This window comes from Amblyomma mixtum, chromosome 5, assembly GCF_055824585.1.
Source record: "Amblyomma mixtum isolate Tamu chromosome 5, ASM5582458v1, whole genome shotgun sequence".
Classification (NCBI taxonomy): Eukaryota; Metazoa; Arthropoda; class Arachnida; order Ixodida; family Ixodidae; genus Amblyomma; species Amblyomma mixtum.
In genome coordinates, this window is record NC_143016.1 from 114,923,643 (window position 1) to 114,950,992 (window position 27,350).

General features: G+C 45.7%; 1 protein-coding gene across 1 annotated transcript in view; it reads left to right on the forward strand.

Annotated features, from left to right (window-relative positions):
• The first annotated feature begins 6,040 nt into the window (after positions 1 to 6,040).
• LOC149343409 (uncharacterized) overlaps positions 6,041 to 27,350 on the forward strand; it is a 45,674-nt gene continuing 24,364 nt past the window's right edge. The window contains exons 1-2 of the mRNA XM_089542387.1: positions 6,041 to 6,358; positions 6,727 to 6,812. Coding sequence (XP_089398513.1) covers positions 6,346 to 6,358; positions 6,727 to 6,812 — 99 coding nt within the window. The 5' untranslated portion in view covers positions 6,041 to 6,345. The remainder of the gene's footprint in view (positions 6,359 to 6,726; positions 6,813 to 27,350) is intronic.

Below are 27,350 nucleotides of genomic sequence, written 5' to 3' on the forward strand. Positions count from 1 at the left end.
TCCAAGGTTCGACGGAACACCGTCTGGTCAGGGTGAAGCGTTATTTATTCACAAAGGAAAATTGGGTCACTGACCATCACTAGCTTTCATATGTGTCTCGCTGTAAGCTTTTTTTTCTGCCCATTACAAATTACAACTTAATATTTGGCTGCAGCACCACGGCAAAATTTTTAGTATTGTGAAATGGGAGTGTTTTCGGAATTATTTACAGGAATGGGTCTGTTCTGACAACACAGATAACAAGGGCAGCCTCACACATTCTCTTCTAAAATCGAAAGCCGCCGGTGTATGTTAAATCGGTTCATGTAGCCAAAGTATGATTTTTTGCGATACTGGCCGCAATCAGCCGGCTGGCATTGTGTTGCACTGATTATGCACGAGCCAAAATGGGCGACAACGCTTAGATGGGTCACCCTTTCCGTCAACTTAATAACAGTAGCGCTGGAGAGCAGATTATTCCTATCTTTTATGGCCGGCACTAAATTCTACCACGATGAGCTTGGAGTAGTGTAACGAATTTTATAGGTCGGTGCACGATCTTCAGAAAATAGAAAAGACAGCGGATAAAAATGCAGGATATGAAAGATACACACGCATGCGAGTGCTAACTTATTCCCTTAAACATTTGACCAACTCTGTTCTCACTTCGAGTTCTTGATCAATTCGCTCTCGCCCTACCATAAGCTCGCCGTCCCGGTTAGCTCAGTTGGTAAAGTGACTGCTCTGGGGAAGCGGTGGTCCCGGGTTCGAACCCTGGACCAGGACGAATTTGTCTTTAACTGCGATGTTTCTGAGAAAGCTGTATAGCTTTCCTTTGTAGCCGTATGGCTGCGCTTGGGTGGATGCCTATGAGTAATTACTTCCTTATTACAAATTTACTAAATTTACTCCACCTTGGGGGATTCCCTTAAACATTTGACCAGTGCTAACTTATGTTCTACCTCCGTTCAGTATTTATTTCGAGCTTTTTCCTAATTCTTGACAATTTAGAGAACGTCATCGTAAACGAATGCGTAGACGCGTAAAATCCTTACAGAAAGAGAAAGCGCTGACATTTTCACATAATTCCTAGTTCGTATAGGGTCCCCATGGTGGTAATTGCATATACGAGCTTCTGCCGAAATTTTCACTGGTGCAGTGAAACTACATTCAGCAAAGAATAAGTTTAGTCCTAAACAGCTAACAAAGGGAAAAATTACGCACTAATAACCACAACATAACGTTCCCATCAACCTACTAAACAAAAAGAAAATTAAAAACAATTTAATTGCTTCTATAAGTAAACGAAGCCTTCTGAAAAAAAACAATTATTTCGTAGACACAGAAATAGGTCGCATGCTTAAGGTTCTGTCATTGTTGTAATATCGACGCTTCAGATCATGAAACGCGGTAATTTATAATTCGTTTATGCGGCTGAGTCGCTTTTTTAATTTGGAAACTCAGCCACGCCGACTTTCTTGTGAGCTAAAACAGCTGCAATTTCAGTATTTTATAACTGAGGAGGAGTTAACGTGATTTTGACGCAACTCCATGCACAGCAACGCCATTTTATAAATGGGTAACGCGGGAAAGGCAATGGAATGGGCTTTGAGAAGAGAATTTTCCATTCTGATTTTTCGAACCACAATGCGAGTAAGAATTTCAAACAGGTTTCACCTTCGACGTTGAGGGCCTTCATTTTAGCAATATCTGGCACCAAAAACCCAAGCTATCAAGTTGATTAGTAAAGTTCAGTTAACAATTTGACTTTTAGTTAGCTCTATCACGTGCATAATGCCCGTCTAACTGTACTAGGCACAGACCGCACTCACATATCTCTCACAGTTCAAAAAATTGAAAAAATATCAAAATATTAAAAACATACCGCCCAGTACACAATGACGCAAATTACAACAGCTGAATACGTGACCCCCTACACGCATATAGTAAACATTTTCTTGCTTTCGCTGCAGAGATCTTGTTTTCAACGCCATAGGAAATGTTCCATAATCTCCATGACTGATACTAAATTTCCCTTTAGCGCCGTTTGTCGTTTGAAACTCATAAAAACATAATGATATATATATAGACGGGCCAAACGAGGCGACAGGTACTTAAAGGTTGGAGTACAAATGAATTCCGTATGAAGTCGGGCAGACTGTAGGGGAATCCTGTGAATTCTATGAAGAAACATACAGAAACTACGCGGAATTTCATATATTTTTCATTTTCATATCCTCATAATTGCACAAGCGCGCCTCATCAGCAAATTTTAAGTGGTTGTGCTGTATCAGTCAGTCGGTCTGATAACATTGTACCAGAAATGACGTGTGCCTGAACGCCATGCAGCGTTACCTATAAAAGGACGCTGCTGCCGCTTCGGCGAGCGCGGCTTCGGCCGCTTATCTGTTTTTTGAGCAGCGTCCGCTCCGGCGGACGCAGTTGTTGCTGCGACGCGCGTCTTTCCTTTCCTCTCTCTCCTTCCTCTCATCTTTTAACTCTCCTCTATCTGCACGTGGCAGCGGTGGTGGCTTCGCTCGAACCAGTAGCAGGCCCGTGCAATTTCCTTTTCACCCTTCTCTCAGTCACAACAACAACGAATAAAGAGCTTTTTGCGTTGCTGCTACCGAAGCGTCTGTCTGCTGCTTAGAACATCTGGCGACGAGGATGGGATCGGGCGCGCAGTAAACCGCCGCCGGCCAGCAGCAGTCACGAGGCTGAACCGCCTACGGTGCAAGGCGACACGGAGCCCTTGCAGCCACGATTTCATCGGCGGCCAGGAGTAACGCAAGAACGCCGGAGGAGCGCAAGAACGCCGGAGGAGCGCAAGAACGCCGGAGGAGCGCAAAAACGCCGGAGGAGCGCAAAAACGCTGGAGGAGCGCAAGAACGCCGGAGGAGCGCAAGAACGCCGGAGGAGCGCAAGAAGGCCGGAGGAGCGCAAGAACGCAGGTGGAACGCAGGTGGAGCGCAAGAACGCAGGTGGAGCGCAAGAACGCCGCGAGGAAGCAAGGCATCACGAAGCCCTTGTATGGACTTCAGCTGCTGGCGGGAGCAAGCAAACAAGAACCGGCAACACAGACAAGGCACATCGTGGAAACCAGCTGGGCAGATAAGTGAAATTTGCTCATTAAGGCAGAACCTGGACATGGTCCTAAGCTCTGTAGAATGCCCGAACTCAACCCGAAAATTGACAACATACGCTCGTATTTTGAACGCTTCGCGTAGACATAAATGATGTCTCTGCAGACAAGAAACTGAAGTTGTTTCTGAACGCACTCGATGCGCAAGCATACGAAGAGCTAAATAAGATAATTGTGCCTCATTTGGCTTCTCAGAAGACTTTCGAAGAAATTAAACAGCTTCTGGAAGCTCATTTCAGCCCAGCTTATTCAATTATCGCAGAGCGTTGTAAATTTAATCGCCGAATGCAGCAAAAAAAAATGAAAGCGTCAAATATTTCATCACTGAACTGAAGAATCTTGCAAGAGATTGCAATTTCGGCACGTTTTTAAATGATGCCTTAAGGGACAAGCTTGTAGCTGGTTTGCGTGACGAGGAAACGCAACGGACTCTTTTTGCGCAGCCTGACTTGACGTTCGAGCTGGCGTGCCAAATGGCGCTAGATAAAGAGCTAGCGGCACAACAGGCGAAGCAAATGCATGAGTTTGACACAAAACCGTGCAGCGTCAACGTCATTCAGGGCGAACGTCGCCGTGATAAGGAAAAGAAATCGAGTACGGTTGCATGGTCAAAAGATAAACGAGAGGAAGAGCGTCGAAGTGCTTGCAAGCATTGCGGAAAGCGTCATGCGGGAGAAAAATGTTTGTATCCCCACTACACCTGAAGAAATTGGGACAAAAAAGGGCATTTGCAAGCCGTCCGCAAAAGCAGAGCCACAGCAAAAGCTGTCAGATACGTCGACACCACGGACGACGAATCCGAAGACTTGAGTTATCAAACTGTGTTCTTCTCGGGCAAAAGTTTAATGGGCTACAGCGTCGACCTCAACATTGAAGGGAAGACTGTTTCGATGATAACTGACACAGGTGCAGCGGTCACGATTGTGCCAGAGCAGTTCTATAAGCAGTGTTTCCCGCATGTTAAATGTGTGGAATCTAATGTGTCGTTGCGCACTTACACCGGAGAAAAGCTGAAGGTAATTGGAAAAGCAAAAGTATTAGTCAAGCAGGACGCAAGTGAAATCTCTTTGCCTGTAGTGGCAGTGAAGGGAAACGGAACGCCGATGCCCGCTCTCATGGGAAGAGACTGGCTGGAAAAACTGCAGATAAACTGGAAAGCAGTATACAGCCTGTCCACGGATAAGTCATTGGAGCAGAGGGTAGAAGCCTTACGGAAAAAGTATCCCGAGGTTTTCAAGAGCACCCCGGGAGTCGTCAAAAACTTCGAAGCTCGCATCTTTGTAAAGGAAGGGGCTCAACCAGTGTTCTCAAAAGCACGACCAATACCATTAGCCATCAAAGAGGAATAGCAAAGGAGCTGGAAAAGCTCGAGCAAGCCGGAATACTAAAGAGGGCCACGGAAAGTGACTGGGCAACGCCTCTGGTAGTGGTTGCGAAGAAAGGCGGCACAGGATTAAGGTTATGCTGCGACTACAAAGTCACGCTTAATCCCGTTCTAGAAACTGACCATTACCCTTTGCCATTGCCGGAAGATTTGTATTCCATGCTCGCAGGAGGTAAAATCTTTTGCGTTCTGGATCTATCACAAGCCTATCAGCAAGTGCCGCTTGCTGAGGAAAGCAAAGCGCTATTAACCGTAAACACTCATCTCGGATTATTCCAGTTTCAGCGCCTACCATTCGGCATCTCTAGCGCACCTGCCATTTTTCAGTCGTTAATGGACGAAGTCTTAAAAGGGATTCCAAAAGTGGGTTGCTATATCGACGACGTCGTCGTCGTAGGCGACAATATAGACGACTGTCAAGAAACTGTGGAAAAGGTACTTCAACGACTGGAAAAGCACAATATCACTGTAAAAGAACAGAAATGTGAATTTTTCAAGCAGTCTGTCGTTTATCTTGGACACAAAGTGACAGCTGATGGCATTTTTCTAACTTCAGCAAGGATAACAGCCATCGCGGAAGCACCTCAGCCAAGCAACGCAACTGAGTTACGAGCCTTCTTGGGTCTGCTGAATTTCTACCCCAAATTCATCAAAGATTTAGCCACAGTAGCTGCACCAATGTACGATCTGCTATAAAAAGATACGAGTTGGGCGTGGAAGGACGAATGTTCAAGATCATTCGTGGAAGCCAAGCAGCGTCTCGTAGACAGTCATGTTCTGACTTTTTACGACGTGAAAAAGCCAATCGGTTTAAGCTGCGACGCGTCGGCCTACGGTCTTGGGGCAGAAATTGTTCACGTCATGCCTGATGGTTCGGAAAGACCCATTTCATTTGCCTCCAGAACAGTGAGTGCAGCGGAGCGCAACTATGCGCAAGGCGAGAAGGAAGCCCTAGCCTTAATTTTTGGTTTGAGCAGGTTTCATAGATACCTGTACGGGCGCAAATTCATGCTGTATAGAGACCACCAACCACTGTTGGGGATCTTGGCATCAGATAAACCAATTCTTTCTGTGGCTGCAGCTAGGCTTCAGCGTTGGGCTATCACCTTAAAAGCTGATCAGTACACACTGCGCTACAAGAACGGCAAAAACATGGAAGTTGCCGACGCTCTTTCAAGGCTTCCACTTCTGGTCAAGCATAAACATGACACTGAAGAATGTCTTGCAGTGTTTGAGTCAACGCCTCTCACTGCGAGCCAGGTTGCTGCTGCGACTAAAAGGGATCGCCTTCTTTCCAAAGTCGCGCAGTTCACCTTATCTGGCTGGCCCGCGCACCACTATGATAAATTTCGGCCCTTTTACGTTCGTCGAAACGAACTATCGTATGAGCAAGGCTGCATTACGTGGGGCCAGCGAGTGATCATTCCGGCCGAACTTCGAGAAGCAGTATTATCATTACTACATAAAGAACACCCTGGAATGCAAAGAATGAAAATGCTTGCTAGGTCGTTTGTTTGGTGGCCGTTGATTGACAAGAACATTGAAGACACTGTCCGTCAATGTCCAGTGTGCCAAACGACCATGCCTGCGAAGGCACCAGGGCCATTGCATCCATGGTCTGATCCAACTCGAGTTTGGCAGAGAGTCCATGTCGATTTCGCCATGAAGGATGGCTCGAACTTGTTCCTCCTAGTAGACTCTTACTCAAAGTGGATAGAAGTGGATTCACTCAACGTACAGAGCCTTTGTATCCCAGGAATTTCGACGGACGGCACTGCTGGCCTCCGACAGCACCAGCTCCATAGCATGGGCGCCGTGTCCAACTTATCTTCCGGGTCATATGAGCGGATCTAGTGAGTGATTGTTCAAGGCTCTTTTGGCTTACTTATGTGGACGCCTAACTTCTAGTTCGTAATGTAAACCCTAATGTGCTGTTCGGTTGTATCATGTGGTCGTGCTTTGAAACCTGGCCTAATGGAGGCATGAATTTTGGTAGGCTAACTGTGATGAAAAAAATATCGGTTAATTAATCAGTTTAATTTTTTTATAATATTAGAGCAGTGGTAGACGTACACAGGATTAGGTCCTCGTTGCGTACATATATCACTTAAAAACGTTCTTCAGAATGTTGCTTGCATGCAGAAAGGGTTTCGGATAGAGCTAATTGTGTTTGCACGCCGTCAGGTAACCCTTGCAAACTAACGTGCTCATACCAACGCAGGTTTTTCCACGCGTCACTGCTCAAGCAATGGTCTATGGGACGAGCCAATGGCAAATTACACATCGTGTTCAACATTCCAATATCATGTAAGCTTTCCAAATGATGAGCAGTGCATGAATCTTGAAGCTCCGCTAAATCACCACCTACTCTAATTAATAAACAGCGGGGCGGCCATAATCATTGAATTAGTGCTCTATCTGACAGCCTCTCGGTTATGTGTGAGTTTAAACCTATTTGAACGTCAAATGTCTTGCACGGTCTATACTGCGGACAATGTTACTTACGAAAAATGTGCCCTAGTTATAGGGGGAGTTTCGTTGCATTAATTCACTGCCGAGAATAATATTTTTTTTATATGTGGAAGTGTATAGACACTATCTTCTTTGTGGTAATTGTCGCTTCTATGTACTACGCAACTCTAACTGTCATATAATGTTTCGTTATGCCTAAGTAATCCAGGGATCTGCAATCCTTAGATATTATGACAAGTGGGACTGTATAGCCAGCGGTAGCGAAATGACGGGCTCATTATAATACACCCATAAAAGGAGCCTACAGCCACTGAAACGCAAGGGAAGGTTTTCTTTTTCAAACGGGAAAATAGCGCCTTAATTATGTATACAGAAGATGGCGCAACTCAGTTCGTCAGTTGGTCGAACACCTTGCAAGACGTGTGAAGGTCATCTGTTCGCATACTAACGCCGGTGTGTGGTTGTCTTTTCTGCTGCTTCCTGTTAAATTAACCTCGATCGAAATATTATTACGACCCTAATTTCCTGCTAGGTTCAAGAGCTCTTCTCTTCGTTTCAATGACTGTTTTCCCATGCGAGGAGCAATGAAACGAAATAATTTTACTCTGTGGTTAAATAACTTCTGTGTGATGAAAACCGATTATAGCGCTATAGCCGCCGGGTACTCACTATCTGGTCTGGATTATATTCATTTCATTTAGCGCGAAACACACCCCAGACAAAGAAAGAGAGACACAAGACGAAACACGGGCGCTGTATGTTCCTTTCTTTTGTCTAGTGCGTTTGTTTGTGTTAAATGAAATGAATATAATGGCTGAAAACCAAGTAGCCCATCAGTTAACTCTACGTAGGTATGAATTAGCGTGCAGGCAAAGAGAAATTTTTTCGAAGTCTTTTTCTGCCAGTGCACAAAGAAGAATCCAATTTGTGCCACAAAACTTCACTGTCGACGATACAATCCACTGGCTGCAAAACACCGAGAGGGTCACAACCTAGAGCGTCATCTAAGTGAGACTCGGAAAGCATATAAGCCCAACAAATGCAAATGTCTTGAAAGAATGTCGTACGCCAAAAAAGGACGAAACAGGAAGGAAAGAACACAGATCAGGAAAGAGGCGCAACTTCCAACTTTAATAACGGGAAAGGAAATTAGGCGCTCTTTTATAGCCGCTGAGCTGCATGAGGGTGCGTGAACTAAAAAACAAATGCGGTGGTGGACGAGTGATAACAACACAACACAGCACAACAAGTCATAGGGAGGTCGCTATTACAAAAGGCATGTTGATAACTCATGCGAGCGTGAATGATAGCACAGGTTGAACGATTATGAATAAGGATAAGAACTACCTCTAAGATAATAACAATCATGAAACCGATTGAAGGAAGCAGGCGGACTTTGCAAAAGGCATCTAAACAAAACCGTCCAAAAAAGCTAGTTCGTTTCTGGTGAGGAGAAAAGAAGGCGTGCTAACGCAGTTGTCTTTTCTTTGATCAATATAAAAAGCCTCAATGACTTCTCTTTCGGTTTTTTCTTTTGCCCTGGCTAGAAACCTGGTCTCTTGAAATTTTGAAAGAAAAATCGAGAGAGAAGTCATTGAGGCTTTTTATATTGATCAAAGAAAAGACAACTGCGTTAGCACGCCTTCTGTTCTCCTCACCAGAAACGAACTAGCTTTTTTGGACGCTTTTGTTTAGATGCCCTTTGCAAAGTCCGCCTGCTTCCTTCAATCGGTTTCATGATTGTTAATATCTTAGAGGTAGTTCTTATCCTTATTCATAATCGTTCAACCTGTGCTATCATTCACGCTCGAATGAGTTATCAACATGCCTTTTGTAATAGCGACCTCCCTATGACTTGTTGTGCTGTGTTGTAGTGTTGTTATCACTCGTCCACCACCGCATTTGTTTTTTAGTTCACTCACCCTCATGCAGCTCAGCGGCTATAAAAGAGCGCCTGGTTTCCTTTCCTGTTATTAAAGTTGGAAGTTGTGCCTCTTTCCTGTTCTGTGTTTTTTCCTTCCTGTTTCGTCCTTTTTTGGCGTACGACATTCTTTCAAGACAATGTACCAACTAACCCGTCAAAAAGTTCTACTACAGCAAATGTCTTACTTTCGCTGTATATGCCAACAAGTGTAAGTACTCAGCTAACACTACACTACGGTCAGCTGAGGCCGATAAGACCAGGTGACAATTAAGACCACGCAACGTCGCACTCCAATGTGCAGCATGATGCTGCGTGCCAGGGATTAGCGATTGAGGAGCAGAAATGGTTTGCGATAGATCGCAGGGCAGTTAACTTATATACACTGACAGCTTGTTGTGAAGGCAGCACGCCTTAATCTCCACGTCCCTCTCCACGCTCTAGGATCCTAGTCTGAAGATTCTCTATGGTATAGCGGAAGGCCTCGGATACTACGCTCCGTGGGAAAGAAGTTCGCAGCGTGGAGAGAATCGGATGTGGCGTGATAAAATCGACCGCTTCAAGCATTGTCTGTGTGTTGCCTGCACGCGGACAGTGTGAACTTAGTCTTTCGTAGTGAATTACACGCTTGGAAATCACCTGAAGTAGTATTTGCTTTAAAAATACCATCCATATTGTGCGCACAGTTAGAAATCTAGGTTCTGCATTTGAAAGATGTGCATGGAAGTGGAAATTTTTTGTTACATTCATTAAACTGCATTTTGTTAAGGCACAATAGAATGCAATTGGGTTCTATATATAAGTTATATTTTAAGTTCGGTCTATAATGTTCTGCTTTCATATCAAGAAATAAAGGTATTTTAGTGCCTATAGTCTTCCTGAAAACCCTCCATGTTTTCGACTCTGCCAGCATGGCGTTATGGGCCTGGTGCATGTCTTTGGACTCTCGAGTGATGCGGCTTCAGCTGCGCTTGGGCAAAAGCTTATTAGTTTAATTTAAGGACGTTGGTTTGATGGACACTCTTTGATGATCCGTTGTATTTGTGAGTGCGCGAGTCTTTTGTATGCTTGATTCCACCTTTCGCCTTTTCTTCTATTCCTTTTTCCCACCTCTTTTTCACTCTCATCCGGAATAGCATGCGAGGTTAACAATGAAGCACACCTCTCCTATATTCATTAAAATCTCTCTCCATCTTCTTTCCCGAAATTCAGAGCCACTTGTTGTATCTACAAAAGGAAGCCTGATGCCGCTTTTAGTACTGTCACGCGCGACCTTATAACAGCTCTCAAGCCCAGTACACTAAAATATTTCTGTTCAATTATTTTTTAATTTGGCGATGACTTTCATGTAAATGCGCTATTGTATTGCGCTAGTTTTATTGCATGACGTACCATCAGCAACGAATGAAACGCCAACAAGAAAACTGAGGTAGCAGCACAAAAGCACCAATGTATTAGCTCCTCTGTTGGAAATACAAGCGCCGTGGAATAGCATTTCTATAGAAGAGTCTTCGTGCCTTCGAAATTAATAAAGCAGCAGCTAGTATTCAGCTTCCCCTGGCTAAGAGCTGCTTATTTTGCAGTCCGTGGTTCAGTTGTCTTGTTCGCGTTTCATTTCTTGCTGATAGTACATTGTAAAAACATTACACGTCTCTACCAGGTCTGCCAGGTCTCTAAACAAGTGGTTTCGCTTTTTGAACTGTTTGCGCGGAGTTCTGACTGTAACATTTTTCAGAACGACAAGTAAAACAAACTGGCCGCGCTCCGACAGCCTTCTATCCTTGGCCACGAGAAAAAGAGTCGTAGGGGCTGCGGTATTTCGCAGACTGTTATGGTGCGCAATATGCCATAATAGTGAAATTCACCCCCATGCAAGGGTAGTGCGTATCGAATTATTTTGCCCCCCTCCCTCCATAAAAAAAGAAAGCTACCTGTGCCATGTTTTCTATCTGAAAGTTAAGGAAAGGGAAACAGCCGGCTCGGCTTTATCACCTCTATTTTTCTGAATTGCTTTATTTAAAAAAACACCCGCCTTCCGAACCGGCAGCTTCTACAGTTCCAAGATATGAGATGGAATACCAAAACTACAAAAACTCAGTGCGCTTTTAAGTCCAAGTTTCACAATGAGAATCCTGCCACAGTAAAGAATGAACTCTAGCGACGAAGATGTGTTGGCGTGGTACCAACAGTACTATCGATGAGGGCGCGCTGCTGGTTATCTCTGGAACGACCACCGGCGGGCAGAAGCGCCGTAAAGTGCCGGGTTCTCTTAAGGCCACTAAACTTCTTTGCAAGTGGTTGACATGTGGGGTAGAAAGCTGGGAAACTTTTATGGTGTACCACGCAGTTATAAGCGGCGTAAAAATCGAAAGGGGTTTTGCATTTCTGCTCTACCAGTTTGCGTTTATTAGAATCATTGCACACGGCGTGGCCAGCTTAGTAAGTGCTGGAGCGGCACGTCACTCTGCTATGCTACGTAGATATTGATCATATGACTTTTTTAAAGAATTCGCCACATGAGTAATGCGTGGTGGGCCTTCGTGTTACAGCAGCAATACAGCAGCACTGATTCGCGGAAAAGGAGAAATGAAAAATACAGCCATGCATGGTTTGCCCCGGGCTGCGAAACTGCCTTCGCAGACGATCGCATTTTTGCTATTACTACTTTTCGTTTAGTATGCATTAGTGTCCTCGAGTGCTTACTAGCCGTGCATATCTATGGTAGTTCTCAATGCAACGCGGATGTTGGGTGCGGCGAAGTCTTAGTATCTTGTACGGACGAACAGCATTTGCTCCAGGAACAGCATTTGCTCTACAAGAAGTTCATCGTGACAATACTGGATAGAAAATATAACCTTTTCAAGAAAACTGAAGCTTCCAGCAGCACTTTTCACCTTCGAGCTTAAAAAAAAAAAAACTGCCACGGAACAGAGCAGAAAAGAACATGACGACAAGAGCGCTGTTTGCCTGATGCCTGTTACCAGAAGCTGTTAAAGATAAGAAAGCGCTTCTAACGCAAGAGAACACAGAGAAAGGCAATAGCCATAGCATTCGGCACTTCACCAGCGTAAACTGTTATGATGGAAATGCTGGAAATGCGATTCTGGAAATGAAGATTACGCGCCCTTCAGTTCTCTGCCTCGAGTGGCACTTGCAACCAAACTCCGTGACGTGAATATCATAGAAGCGACCTGTAGGTATAATAATTAGGAAAATGTTACACTGAAGTCCTACTTCCGAAACAGCCAACAAGAGGGCGGCTTTTCGTCATGGCGCGCTATTGTGGAATACCGCGAGTGGAAACGATTTATCAGGCATAACTGTGCAATTTGAAAAACGGCCAGGCCTCATCTTGGCTGTTCTTTTGTGGATCGCGAAATATACACGGTGTTTATTGTTCACCTATCCACACTATCACGAACAATGCACGTGATGAGCAAAACCTGGTGATCATGGGCAGTAACTAAAATATTCGCATTCCTCTGCGGATATCTGGTCGAAAAAGTGAAAGCACAGGACATCATGCTGGACTTAATGGAGGCTTCAAAAGCGTTTCCTGCTCGAACAGTATTTATGTATTCATCGTTCGAAAAGCTGAGTCTCCTTCTCAAAAGCGTAAAGCAGTTTCCCATTGCGCTGAAATTTTTCAGTGCCTCAGATTATCAAGTAAGGTGTGAATTCTTAGGCTACGCACCAGGAAAGAGCTGGGGAATCGTCCGCACGCAAATATACCCTTCTGGCTCGAAAAAAGAGTAGTATTTTTGCTCCCTTCTTGGCATCACTTTTTAGGTCCCGCGAGATCTCTGTTTGAAAGCGCAGTGGCAACCCGGGCACGCAACCTATTGTTCGTTTCTGCGCAGTCTCAGGAATTCGCTCTACGTGAGTTTCCAAATGGATTGTGCCAAGTGGTCACTGTTAGCGCCGATGACATCAACGCTCCTGAGGACCGCTTTCGGCGATGCGCGATTCGCAAAACGGTTGCCGCGTCTGAGCTATTTGTCCACCAAAATCCGTGAGAAAATTACCCAGTGGGCACAAGTACACTGCAGTGGTGTCCGCAACCGGTGGCTAGAAAGTAGACATTAAGACTAAGCCAGAAGCTTTGGCGCTGATAAACGCTTACAAGACAGTCAATAACACAATTGATACGATTGAAGGCGGTGACTGGGAGGATGTAAACTGCAAGCGCGTGGATGTCATGGTTGTTCCCGTCGGAGTCGCTATCCTGCAGACAGGAGATTGTTATGCATACGCTCTATATGCTCCTGCTCCGCTTTGCTTTTACACAGCGCTTCATAATGCTGACGAACTCACTTTCATCGACTCCTGGAGTTAGCTGCACTGTTTCGCAGTTTCCCTAATTGCTGCCAGGTTTACGCTTGCATTGTATTTTTATATCCAATGGCTCCTTCTATTGAGAAAATTGCAGCGCCCGAACAGTACTCGCCTTTTCCTCTTTTTCGCCTCCACTTTTCTTGGGAAGGGTCTACCGTCGTCGCTGGCAGGCAGACCACCTTTTCGCGGTCTGGCCACAGTGACGCTGGTCCTTGGCATAACGGCGCTGTCAAATTACGTTTAGTCTATTGTCATCGCGGCCCGCAGCACCACAAGAACCCTCAAAAACATTCATTCTTTTTCAGAAATGAATCAGCAGGTTATGATTGGTAGAGTGTGTCCGTGTGTTAGCAAGGAATGGCGCGGCATATTTACGAATATTTTCCTGCGAGGCGTTTTGAGAGAGTTTGTCATGATACATGGTAGGGAGAAATACTGTGGCAAGTCGACCTTATTTGACCTCGACCTGCTCCAGTGTTACCAGGGAACTAGTGATGGAACGCACGTGGCCCTCTCAGTCTGCACTGACGACGAAGTGGCCGTCGCTGCGCAGTGGGGCCTCGCCCCGGGTGAGCATCGCTTGACGATGGTGCATGCTTCTCCAGTGCATGCTGTAAACCCTCACAGGTAAGCAAAATGTTTTCCTGAGTGACATTTGCCATTTTAACTTCGCATTCATCTAAAAACGGCGCACAGAAAAAACACGCAGAACACAGGGAGAACGGACAGGACAAGAGCGTCCTGCCCGTTCTCCCTGTGTTCTGCGTGTTTTTTCTGTGCGCCGTTTTTAGATGGATCGATACCAACTAGCCCAACTTTCTGCTTTACTTAACTTCGCATTACTGACCCTCCTTCGTTTAAGCATGGGCGAGGTTTTCAAAGAGCTGCTAAGAATAAATTTGACAGAAAGATTGTTATCTCGGCAGATGTTTTCGCTGCGCGAGAAATGCAAGCCTTTTTTGCTCATAACATGAGTTAGTTGCACTCAGATCTAGAAATAAATTTGTTGTTGCTGCTCCTAGCCCCACCCACCCGCCGTTTCGCAAAAGTTGTAATGTTCTTTTCAGATCTTGTAAAATTTAAAGCTGTTACAAGTAATCAGAGAAAACGATCGAAGCAACCGCTTCTTTGTCGACAAGAGGTGCCCGCGCAGCCTATTAAAAATTTGTTTATGTGTTGGCAGCGTTGTGGTGTCGTTCCTGGTGGTCTGCTGGGGTACTGAACTAGACTCAATGCGCACCCTTGCAGAGATGGTGAACGACGTCCTGAACTGGCTATGATGATGAAATGCTCGATGATTTTGCACCCGGGTTTCCTTTCCACGTCTCTGGCATGTTCCCTTAGCCCTTCATTAAGGCGCTTTCCTCTATAGCCTATGTACCGTTTACAGCAAGCCAGCCGAGCAGAGTAAATGACTTCTTCGTTGCAGGCTACAAAGATGTGCTGGTGTCGTTTAGAGCAGGTGATGATCGTGGCCTCAGAGTTGATCCACGTGCACATTCTGGAGAGCTTTTCAGGTGCAAAAAAAAGAACATTAACGCCAGCCCTTTTGCCGATTTCCTTCAGGTTGTGAGGAACACTGTGGTAATACGAGATAACAGCAACTTTCTGTATAATTTGTTTGTCAGTGTCATTCAGCTGGCCTGTTGCTACGTTCAGCTTTTTTACGTGCTTTCTGCAGCTGAAGTCGACAGTGCATGCTGGCATCCTGCGCTGGACAGGCGCCGCACCTACTTGGATCAGCTGTATCTTATCTTATCTCATCATATCTTATCTGGGCAGGATTTTTGAGAGCACTGGTAAAGCACGGTTGCAGATTTGCTCGCTCGGCCAGCTTGGCGTGGGCAGTGTGCAAAGGAAGCAAAAATTTGTTCCCTCTGGGCTCAAGGAACTAACAGACGTGTCCGGTTGAAAAATGTATTCTTTTATCTAAAACCTTACGAAATCGTTTTCCGGCGCTTCATGTGTGAGCTCGAATGGTTCAAGACACTTGAAAAACGTGGAACTTCGCTTGCTTACACCAGCAGAAAAAATATTCCTTGTCATAGTCAACAAAAACAAAAACATCTTCGACAAATCAAAACTCTTTTTTAACGGGACTTTCCCGAGAACTGGCATGGATGATTTTGTCATCTTCTGAAAAAAATGTCTCAGTGAGACACGGTGCTAGGCATGAATTGATGCATATTACTTCTTTTGGTATTATTGGCCGGCATTATTCCCCATCGCTTAACTACACCTCAGATGCATGGCAAGTAACGGAATGATGTTAACCATAGATCAGCATGGCATTAGTACTCTATAAAGCTACTGCACCATGACTATCAGTACAAACCCGGACACTTATCCGAGTACTTTCGTTTGTAGAGGAGTGGAAATCTGGACTCCTCGACTGACGCCAACGCCACCATCGGCCGCTTTAGGCTGCGCAGTAAGCTGTCTTATAGAGTTACGGAGAAGTTTTATGATCATAAAGCGGTACTGAAGGACTCTGGTATTAGTAACAGCGTAGATATTCATGGTTTCCCCCTGGCTCATTGTGAAATCAAGATTTTAGCCTACGCTGATGACGCCGCCCTGTTTTGTTCTGACAAAAAGAACTTACGTGAAGCTTGATGTTCGACTGAACAGTTTCGTGAGGTAGCAGATGCGGCTGTTAATTCAGATGATTCCAAATGATTTTGGGTGGGTCACAGGTGTATGAGACAAGTGCACTTCGTCGGATAAGTTGAGGCTGTGGCGCCCTTCAGTGTCTAGCGGTTCCTCTCCACTAGGCTAGCAACCGTAGGGCCCACAGGGGTGCACAAACTTAATCTACGAAAAGACAAACCCAGACTTGTATTAAGCATGAAATGCTTTTAGCGCCCGTTGTCGGCAGTGTGGTGACGTCACGCCGAGACCGAGAGCCATCATCCGGGCAGTGATATCCACTCATCCGGGCACTGAATTCCACTCATCCGGGCTCTGAAACGAGAACATCCGGGAACCCTACGAGACAACGAGATTCAAAGAGACTCTCTAAGCCCTCCTATGGGATCGGCATACAAGCGCCGGTTGCTCTCCAAACGAGTCACAAAAAATAACTGCTGCCAGTGTCTTCTCAATGTTTATCAAGATATCAGTCGAGCTGTGCATTTGATAATGCACGGAATTATAATTTCCGATTTCTAATAACGCGTGCAAAAAGTAATACATGCCACAATACACTTCGTTGTCATACGTGATCTGTTAGGGGCTTTGAGAGAAGGCCGCTTAGAGAAAGAGGGGAGGTCTAGGGCGAGAAGGGCTTTCGGCTGAAAAACTGCTTTCGCGTGCTCCCCAAGGATGGCCCTGCGGTCCTAAACTCGCGCATGTAAAAGACCGGCCGCAGGGCCTTCATGCCCTTTCCCCCTCTGGCAGGCAGATGTATACACGCTCGCGGTGTATTCGAACGCGCTGATTATACATTCTTGTCAGGCCTGCGTCTCGTCGTGTCCGCGTACACTTCTGCATCGTTCTGGATTTCAATGCCGCCACCGTCACAGCTGCTTAGCCGAGCAATGCAGCCTGTGTTAGGCCCGTGAACATTTAATGCTTACTCTACTCTCGGTTACGGGAGAGGCATTTTTGCCAGGAACTCTGTGTTTGTCCGAGGAGAAGTGTGCAACATCTTCTTGGTTGAAAATCTTGCCAGCTCCCTGCTATTCCTCAAGTGTGCTACAAAAAGGTGTACCGTAATGCATGATGATCCGCCATCTTCGCCTGGCGCTCTCAATGGGAGCCCATGCGTCGTGAAAATTTGTTTCCTTTCGAGTCTTGTGGAGTGAGCCTTGGGAGCTTGGAAATGGAGCAGTTTGTTTCGACTTTTTGCTTTTTCAAATTGAGAAACCACTCGTTAAGTAACTGTGCTTCTTTGGCGTCATATTGATTACATGCCTTACCTATTCGCATCGATTTGACAGATTTGTGATGGGAATTTATGGCGATTTGTTAAGAAAATGGCTGACGTTTCAATTTCCTCACTTTGCGCTTTTTTTCGATTACCTCTATAGCCTCTCCGGAAAGCAGAAATTCAGGTTCCTACTGCGTCGTTGTTCCCTACACATCTGAATGGATAGCCTTATATCAGGGATTTTTGAATGCGGAGATTTAAGGTGTGTTATGCAGATGCCTATGCAGTCTGCTGTCGAAACGTTATTTGTTAAAGTGCACACATCGACGCTACCTGTGAAGACATGGCTCCACGCTAAGGAAATTCCACGGACGGTGAATGGGCGCTCTTAATTTCACCTTACACTACCGATATGATCGGGGATGGGGACGATCAACTTCATCGCATGAGGATGAAGTGGGCAGACTACGAAGGGAAGCCTTTAGGGGAATCAGTGAACTTAAAGTTATATTCTATATATGTACAAAACAACAACGAGACCAAAAGTCAGAATTGAAGCGCGCTGGAACACGCCAGATTGCGGCTTAAATACCGTTGGCAGTCCACCGGGACCGAGCTATCCCATTGTTGGTCGAACGTCCAATGAGCCTCTAGCCCCTTGATAGCTGCCGCACTCACCACGTGAGCACTCACTACGCACTCATCACGTGACCACGCACATACCACATAAACACACACACAGGCAAGGAGGAACCTTGGCGCCCTGCAGTCGCGAACTGCGGTCTTCCGCCGGCCGATTATGCTGAAAGGGTAGTTGGCCTCTATGCGATGATCCTGACGGTGGGAGATATGAGGTATGATGACAAGGTGAACTCTTCAAGAGGGAAGGACGAGTTAGCCATGTCCACCACCGCTTTGTCGGGCTGCATAGGGTCAAGGGGGCGGCGGGTTGGCGCCGCCGTCGCCGCTACTTGGTGTCTCCTCCGCCGATCCACGAGAAAGCGCAGTCCGGGAGAAGCACCGCATTCCGCATCACTGGCGAAGAGGATTAGGTGCCTTTACTCACGGCGACGCCGTCGCCAGAAGCCGCCCGTGGCCAGCGTTTCTTGCGCCCTCTCCGAACAACCACGCCCTTGGTCAAGGTATCTTCATGACGCCTACCTGGCTCGTCTGTCACCATCGGCTGGGGCTCCGATCACAATACCATTGAATATTGTCGTATTCTGCAGCATGATGGTTTGTTCTAGGACATATTACAACGACGCTGAGAGAACGTCCCCTATAGCGGGGGGTTGCGAGCCAAGGTATCGCCCGACGAGTGACACACCACAAGCACAGAGAAAACCGTTTATTGCGGGCTAACGGAAAAACACACAGATGAATAAGAAACTAAATTCACTCGCACCGAGGTGCAAGGAAAGGGGCACTGTTTACACTACATGGCCAACTCAGCAGAGCCCGAGCTCCGCAACGGAGGGCCGGCTCTAACTGAGCGACGAAAGACAAGACCCTACGCTAGACATATGAAATCGCCGCCGGTGTCGCAGCCACTCACGCCAAGTACTTCTGTGACGCTGCCGGTAGTGGCCCGCGGTGAAGTAGCTGGGAAGGACGGCGTTTCCGCCGAAGCGAACCGCGAACGTCTGTCCGGCGACTGGTCCGCGCCGCCGGAACCACTAAGTGCACGGGCCATGCTCCCGCGCTCAACTTCTTCGTACGTTGCTCGCTCGGCCTTTATTTAGTTCCTGGCCAGATCGCACGCATGCTCACCGCAGTGACGAAGAAATTGTCGGACTTGCGCGGTGGTGCTGTTTTGGGATGCACCCGCTCGAAGCCTAAAAAGGCAGAATGATTCGGGCTTGGCGCGCGCCACCTCCTACGTCGTGCCATGGGGGGCCAGTGCCGCGCATCGCTTAAGTAGGACGGGGATACAGTAGGTGAAGGGGAAACAACCAAGACCCCAGATTTGAAAAAAATAAAACAAAATGGTTGATTGAAGTATAATCAGAGTAAATAAATCGATCTTTAACTAAATAATCCAATAATTATTCGAATTCAGTAGTTAAATTATTTAACAAATCAAAACAGAAAATAACAAAGAGAGGCGACGATTGGCGAGGAGGCGTCAATGTTTTCGCTTTCTCCCAATGCGGGTCGCCGCAGTGATCTCATTTTTTTCAAGTTTCAAGTTTCAAGTTTCAAGTTTCAAGTTTCAAGTTTCAAGTTTATTTAATACGCACATAGTAATACAAATACAATAAAATCAGTACAGAAGGAGGTCCCATAGTACACGACTGTCGGGGGGACCTCCTAGAACAAATCAAGTGGGGTAAAATTGCAAAGAATAGAAGGCAGTGTATCAATTAGCATAAATAAGCAATCTACAAAAAAATTTACAATGTTATGTGTGAAAAACGGAACAATAAGTATATACAGCAACAACTTTGTAACATAATGCAAAGAAAATGAGACTTTAAACAAGGATTACTACTGTTTAGGCGTGTGAACTACAAAGGAAATTAATTAAGTACTCTTTAATGCGGTGATGAAATGAGTGAACAGTAAACAACGCTTTAATTTCACATGGCAAAGTATTCCAACAGGATATGCCGGCAAATATTGTGGTAATTTTTCCATAATTAGTCCTCACTTTAGGTAGAAGAAGATTATTACGCTGTTGAAACCTAGTAGAATTAGTATTTATAACCTGATCAGGAAAGCCATCAATATGAGCATGATGATTAATTACCTTGTAGATAATGATGGATAATTTCACAGTGAATAACTGTTGAAGTGGAAGTATGCGCAAGCTATGATAAAGTGGTAAAGAGTGTGTTAGGAATGAACTGAATGACATGAGCCTGATGGCCTGATTCTGAAGGCGCTGAAGTCTTTCAATATGAGTGAAATATGCATTTCCCCAGCAGGACAAACAGTAGCTAAGGTGACTGTGGATATATGCATAATATAATGAACGTAAGATGTGCGGTTGAAAGTATGCACGTGTTTTGATTATGATATGAATGCCGAAGGAAACCTTATGCATGAGTGATTGGACATGGAGATGAAACTTCAAGTGCTTATCTAAAGTGACCCCAAGGAATCTGAAAGATTCGGAAATATGCAGTGCATGGTTATCAAGTGTTAGTGATGGTGGAATATTTATGATTCTGAGAGGAGAGTGAAATAGCATGAAAGTTGTTTTTTTGGGGTTCATTTGCAGCATGTTATTTTTGCACCACTGGCTGATATTATTTAGGTCTATGTTAAGTTTATGCTGAAGTGTGGTGGTGGATTTGTCTGAAGCGTAAATGGTTGTATCGTCCTCTTGAAGATTGTGCCTCGTATTTCTTTGTGTCCGGATCTACTAGCGAAATCATCACGAACATCGAAGTCTGTTTTCTACGAACAGTGCGGTTTGGTGCGGCGTGTGTAAGCTGTACAGGAATAAATTGCAAGCAGGTTACGCTATGTTGTTGCATGCGTGTATGACTTAGAATTTTGTTGCTTGTGATGGCGATGAAGGGGGGGGGGGGTATGACGCGACTTTATTCTGCAGCCCGGTAGTTTGAGTCTGTTATGTTTGGAAGTTTCAATTAAGGGGGGATTTTGCGCGCGAAAAAAAAAATCAGTGCCATGGCCAAGTGGTCGGAAGAAGCGGGAAGCGAAAATATCTGGCCGCCCACCAAGGGTCCAAACGCTGCTGGACGACATAAGTATGGCAAGTTTTTTTTTTTTTTCCGAAGACTGCTTACATCTCAGAATGCGAAAACAAGTGCAGAGTTATGCTGGGCTGAAGAATCACTGTGGGCCATGATAATGACCCACGATGATAATGACAACGAGGCATCACTATGCATACTTTGTACAAACTCTGTGCACCTTCCATAGGTTGCTTGTAATGTGCTGAGTCATTCTACCTTGCAGAAGTAAGTGCTTAGTAATATACTATGCTTGAGGCTGATGAGTCATGAGTCATGTCTGTGACAATGCATCATGACTACATAGATTTGTTGAAACTCTCAACCCCTTGAATTATATTACTTGTAAAATGCTGATTTATGATGTGTTGCAGAAAGACTATGACTATGAGTATTGACTCTCATAGATGATAGGTTTCATTTCATCATATATGGCTTTACATGCTAGCTTAGATGTGTTGTGACAGCATACACCAGCGTCATGACATCATCCGCTTTTCGGCCATGGATGGCGACGAACGGATCACGTGCTAATGAGAGGTCGCGTACACAATATAGAGACAAACAAATAAAACACAGTTTGTTCACCAGGCCCTGCGTCACTCCGAAGAGCAGAGGTTCACGACGAAGCCGTCCAGCAGGCATATTGTATTTTAAACATATTTCGTATTCACGAATGCACTAGAAAACGCAGGAAATAGGTTCTTGAAACTTCATGCTTGGTATTTGAAATACATATTCTAAATCTGCCAAACATACCACAATCAAAGCATGCTTAGAGCACGTTTCAAATAAGTGAAAAATATGTATATGGTTCTTGCATCTTGTCAATGTATTGAAAGTGCACTTTTGTAAATATGAAATTCATACGTCCGAAGAATGCTTCAATTCCAACAAATGGGCAGTCCTTTTAAACATATTTGCAGCACTTTTCTAGATTTCCTAGAACAATCCAGCGCTCGATATCACATTTCAAAAAATGGCATTTGTATGTGGGTGATATATTTAAAGTGCACTTTCGTAAGTGCGAAATGAAGTCATACAAAGTATACTTCAATTCTAACAAATGGGTAGCCCGCGTGAACATATTTGCAGGACACTTCAAGCTGCCGTTGAACAATCTAGTGCTCGAAATCGCGTTTCGGAAAACCGCATTTTCATATTGGTAATGATTTAAAGTGTACTTTTATAAATACGAGATTAATTCTTCCAAGTAATATGTCACCACTTCACGCACTTATGCGTGCGTTCCCAAACACTCTGAGAGCGTGCGGGGGTAGCGGTCTCGGCCACAAAGATTCCCTCGATTCAGCGTGGCAAGCTAGATCAGAGACCAGCCACCAAGTTCCAAGGTGGTTGGTCGTTTTGTGTCCAGCTTTGGCTGGTCACAAGCCAGAGAATGGGTGGAAGCAATGGTTCAAAAACGAAACAAAAGTTTATACAGCAAAGAGCTGATACAGAGGATTCACAATCACTCGAGCGAGCACATACAAAGTTATTCACAATACAATGCAACTCGTGCAATGTAACACTTGAGGGAGATTACAATAAAAAATAAATATTGCCCTCAGAGTGCACTAACGCAAGAGAGAGGCAAACAAACTAACCACAATTTGTTCACCGGTCACTACGACAGTCCGATGACTAGAGGTTCACGACGAAGCCGTCCCGCTGCCTGGCGAACGCTGCCTCGCTCGTCCATGGATGGGCAAGTGGTGTTTTCCTTGGAATCGAGCCGGCGCGCTTCTCTGAAGCTTCAACAGCGGTTCGGGTTGATTGACAACGGTCAACACCATTTATAGGCACGCCCCGCGTCTAATCGTTCTTCGAGCCATAGCAGGCACGAACATACACACAGTATCAGCTGTGCAACTTCCTTCTCCCTCTTACTCCGGGAGCGCGTACCCATTGGTCAGGCGCGGAGACTGGCTTCGAGAAACTTCCAGATCCTTCTTGCGTTGAGCCGTCACCAGCGCACAATTGAAGGGGAGAGGGCATCACTTAGCACACTCCAGGCTATGCACTTCCCATCAGCAATGAGCACAAATTACTCCAGCATTCTGGAACAATGCCGGCACCTGGATGCCTGCACCTAGGTGGAGGGAGCAGCAACACACATAAGGCTAGGCACTCTCCGGCGTTCCTTCTCCACTGTTTTAACGATGCGCGCCGGTGAGATTGCTTCTGCGTGCCGCCAGTTATTTCGAATATGCGCCGAATTTTGTGGCAGTATGCTCCAATTCTAACAAATCGGCAGTCCGCGTAAACAAAACTGCAGAAACTGAGAAAATTATAAATGTCTTCTGCAAATTCTTTAAGCAGGTGGCCCACTTTATCCTCTTCAATCATGCCTGGAGAGACGACCTTGCATAACTTTATGATTTCTTCAATGTACTTTGTACAGGTCTCTCCTGGAAGCTGAGTCGTTGTTGTTGTTGTTGTCCTCTAGAAAATGGCGCATACCCACTGCGGGGGATTGGCCAAGACACAGGCGGCAACTGATAGGTGTACAAAATGTTAAACAAGAAAATAATGGTGGGGAAAAATAAAATAATCATGATAATAATAGCAATTAGGAAATAAATGAAAGGATCTCAGATGTGTAATTGAAATAGGCTAAACAAATGCTGTGAGATCGGTGACTGAAATAGAGAACGGGGCTAAATATTCCACGTTTCAGAAAGCTTTCATTCCAGACAAATATTGATCATGAGAAAGAGCACAGCTTAAGACGGCAGCCGTTTAGTGTCTGTAAGGAAGTTTTGCATGGCGGAGAGCACATTCCAGTTGCTGTGCCCAAGGGAGGAAGCCCCAAGAGACAGAACAACCCCAGCTGACAGACTTAGACCAAGCTGTCGTAACGGAAGCTCCAGCAGGCGGCTCTGCAAAGAGGAGAAACGGCTGCAGGTCAACAAGAAATGATCTATCGTTTCGGGTTCTCCGCAGAACGGGCACAATGGGGAGACCACCAGACCAGATCTATAAAGGTAGAAGTTTAAAAGAGGCACGCGACAACGTAGACGCGTGAAGGAAACCTCAAGCTTGCGTGATCGCCATCCTTTACTGCACCACGGGTAAATGAGATGCCGGAATTCGGGAGAGGAGGTCAGAGCGGATGCTGCGAATTCTTTCAAGAGCAGATACCTGCGAAACCTGGCCGCGGTAATATATGCGCTGGGTGGAAGCACAGATACGACTGGGCCTTGAAGAGATGCCTTCGCCAGGGTACCAGCAACCTCATTCAAATGGATTCCTCTGTGCCCAGGCACCCAGACCAACCGTAATGAACACACGTGGGGTGGAACCAAGCATTTGAGTAACCGAAGTGCCTGAGATGTTGTAGGCGCGGTGAGAGATGAACACAACGATAATGAATCTGTCATCATTATGACAGAAGACAAGGAGCTGTTTAATTTGCGCAACGCTAAGACTACTGCTAGAAATTCGGCCAAATAAATAGGGGTGTAATCGGGAAGGCGGAGTGAGAATGACCAGTCAAGGGAGATGGAGAAAATGCCAACACCGGCCTTTTCTTCACACTGTGAGGCGTCTGTCGCTATGAGCACATGAGATTTAAAGCACAGCAGGTAATCCTGCAATAAACCGCTGAGCAAATGAAAAGGCATTAACTTTGCATGTTTTGGAAAGATGTCATCGAAGACAATCTGAATAGATGAGTTGGCGCATACCGGACGGATGTCCGAAATTCCAGGATCCGGGGTCCCGGGGTCCCGGGATCCGGGGGGAAATTCCGGGGTCCAGGAGGGATTGCACCAAACATATCTGAGGGGTACGGAAACGAGACCAGGTTTCGTTGAAAAATAGCCTAGGCTGACGAAGGAAGATCAAATTGGAGGCATGGAGCGAAGAATCGCACATTCTTACGAACGTTTTCACCGTTAAGAGCCGAAATCTAGAAGTCAATGATGGAGTACGCGCTTCCAGGTACAAAACGGAATTCGCCACAAATTTTGGAAGGCCCAAACAAAGGCGCAACGCCTCCCGCTCCAAGAGAATCAAGGGGCGAAGTTTATACGCTGGTGCACCAGAGAATAAAACACAGCCGAACTCTAAGACTGGACGGACGTACATTCTATAAATCATAAGAAGTGAGTGCCTTCTCATGCCAGAACGAACACTGCTCAGCCTGCGCAGCATACCGACTGCTCGGACTCCTTTCACAGTGATCTGCTCGATATGGGCCCCCCAGGAAAGAGAAGGATCATAAATTACTCCGAGGTATTTGACACTTTGCACTTGAGGAATTACATGGTTCCGGTAAACAATAGAGATATTAACTGGACGAGAGAGCGGAAAAACCAATAAAGCACATTTATTGACATTAAGGGACAGATTAATGTCTCCTAACCATTGGTCTAGGACATTCAGGTAGGACTGTAAGGACTGCTACAAAGAGGAAATGTCGTTCTCTGAAGCAAAAAAGGCGATGTCATCAGCATACACATAAGTGGACACCTGAGGACTGCAGGGAATACTGCTGAGTAAGATGTTAAAAAGTACAGGGGAGAGGACCGCCCCTTGGGGCACTCCTCTCGCTTGTCGAAATTTGCTTGATGAAACACCGTTCTGAAAGCAGTAAAATTCCCTGTCAGCAAGGAATTCAGCAACCCAAGCCACAAAGTATCTCGGAAGTCCTACTGCCTGCAGTCTTTGCAAGAGCGTCCTGTGCTCAACGCTGTCATAGGCTTTAATACATCTAAAGTAACAAGCGCTGCGTATTGGTTTCGGCGCCGAGCTAACTGTATGCGGCTCTCCAGATCGGTATGGGCACACCATATAGAGCATCCTGGTCTGAAACCAATCTGGCAAGGGTTCAACAACCCAGTCTCTGAAATAACAGACATTATTCTACCATGCAACACCCTCTCAATTAACTTAACGAGATTCGAAGTTAAAAGAAATTGGCCTTATATTGTCTAACACATAACCATCTCCCTGCTTTTTAAGCAACGGGATAATCTTTGCTGAACGCCACTCATTTGGAATCCATGGCCCCTTAAGAGAGTAATTTATAAGCGCCAGTAAGTCGGTGGGATATTCCTCGAACAAAATTTTAATCATAGAAGAAGTCACACCATCAGGGCCAGGGGCCGCGGGTGGAAGGCGGGATACAGTGTTCGAGAGCTCAGTGAGGGTGACCTCCTCGAAATCGTCCAAAGTGGCAAGAAATCTCTGAGGAGAAGGAAGAAGAGCCGTAAACTGGCGCTCAAGACCTCTGCCTATCTCTTCAAGGGACTGTGCAAGTTCAGCCGGTGACTGAACTAGGGAGACAGCGTTCATGGTGGACGAGACTAGTTTCCTGGATTTTAGGTAATTGAATAAAGCGCGCCTATTACCAGATTTTGAAAGGAATTCGTAGCGTTCAGTATCGTGCAACTCCTTTGCACGAGATACGGTGCGCTTAAACGTAGCTGCAACGAACTTATAATCGATCCAGTTTTTGGGACACTGATTATGGAGAAGTTTCTTCCAAGCAGCCTTTCGGCGCCTATAATCGCGAGCGCACTCTGCGTTCCACCAAAGGCACGGCGATGTTCCCTTATGTGCCTGAACCAAGAACTCCGATTCTTTACGAGCTCCATCCAAAATTGAACAAATGCGGATGGCATTATCTCCACTGTTGGAATGAGATAATTCCTGAAGGTCTGCTTTGAGGGCATTTTTAAAACTGTTGTAATTTATGAATGTGCGCCGTGTGCTGTTAGGAGAGGTCAACTGGCACATAACTTGGAAGCTGATCGGAAGGTGATCACTATTGGAGGCACAGTCAACTGGCGCCCAAGAGGACACAGTTATTCCGGGGGAAGAAAATGACAAGTCTAACGCTGAGCGAGCCTGACCACGGACAAATGTGGGGAGACCCGAATTTAAACATATGAGGTTATTCACACAAGCCCAGTCCCATAAGAGCGTACCGCAGCGATCTGTACGAAACCCCCACGAAACATGATGCGAGTTGATGTCTCCAACAATTAAAACCTGTTTCCTGCAACTAGATAAAAACGAGTCAAGAGGCCGAACGTCATGCACACCTGTTGGAAAATATACATTAGCCAGAGTGAGTGGCTGATATCCAGGAATATTGAGATCAAGTGCCTGAATTTCGCACTGCCTGTCCATATATTCAAATGACACAGTTGCCCTGTGGCAAAATTTTGTGGATACGAACAATAGCAACCCACCACCTCTTGAGGGCCGGTCAAGCCTGAAATTACGATAATTTTGTAAATTGTACCTAGAATCTTTAGAGAGCCACGTTTCCTGAAGAGCAATTAAATCTGGACTTAATTTACTGATTAAACAAACTAAATCTGTTGAAGCAGAAAAAATAGACCGGCAGTTCCACTGCAACACCTTCAACGACCCTATGTCGCCGAAAGGGCCGCAGCGGAGACCGCCTGATCCAAAATGCTGCCTTTGGGTGCAGATCTAGGGTGATTCTTTTTATTCTTCGACTGAGAGCAAGACGGACTAGCACCACCTATCGGAGACGCACTGCGCTTTTGAGCACGCATCTCAGTCTC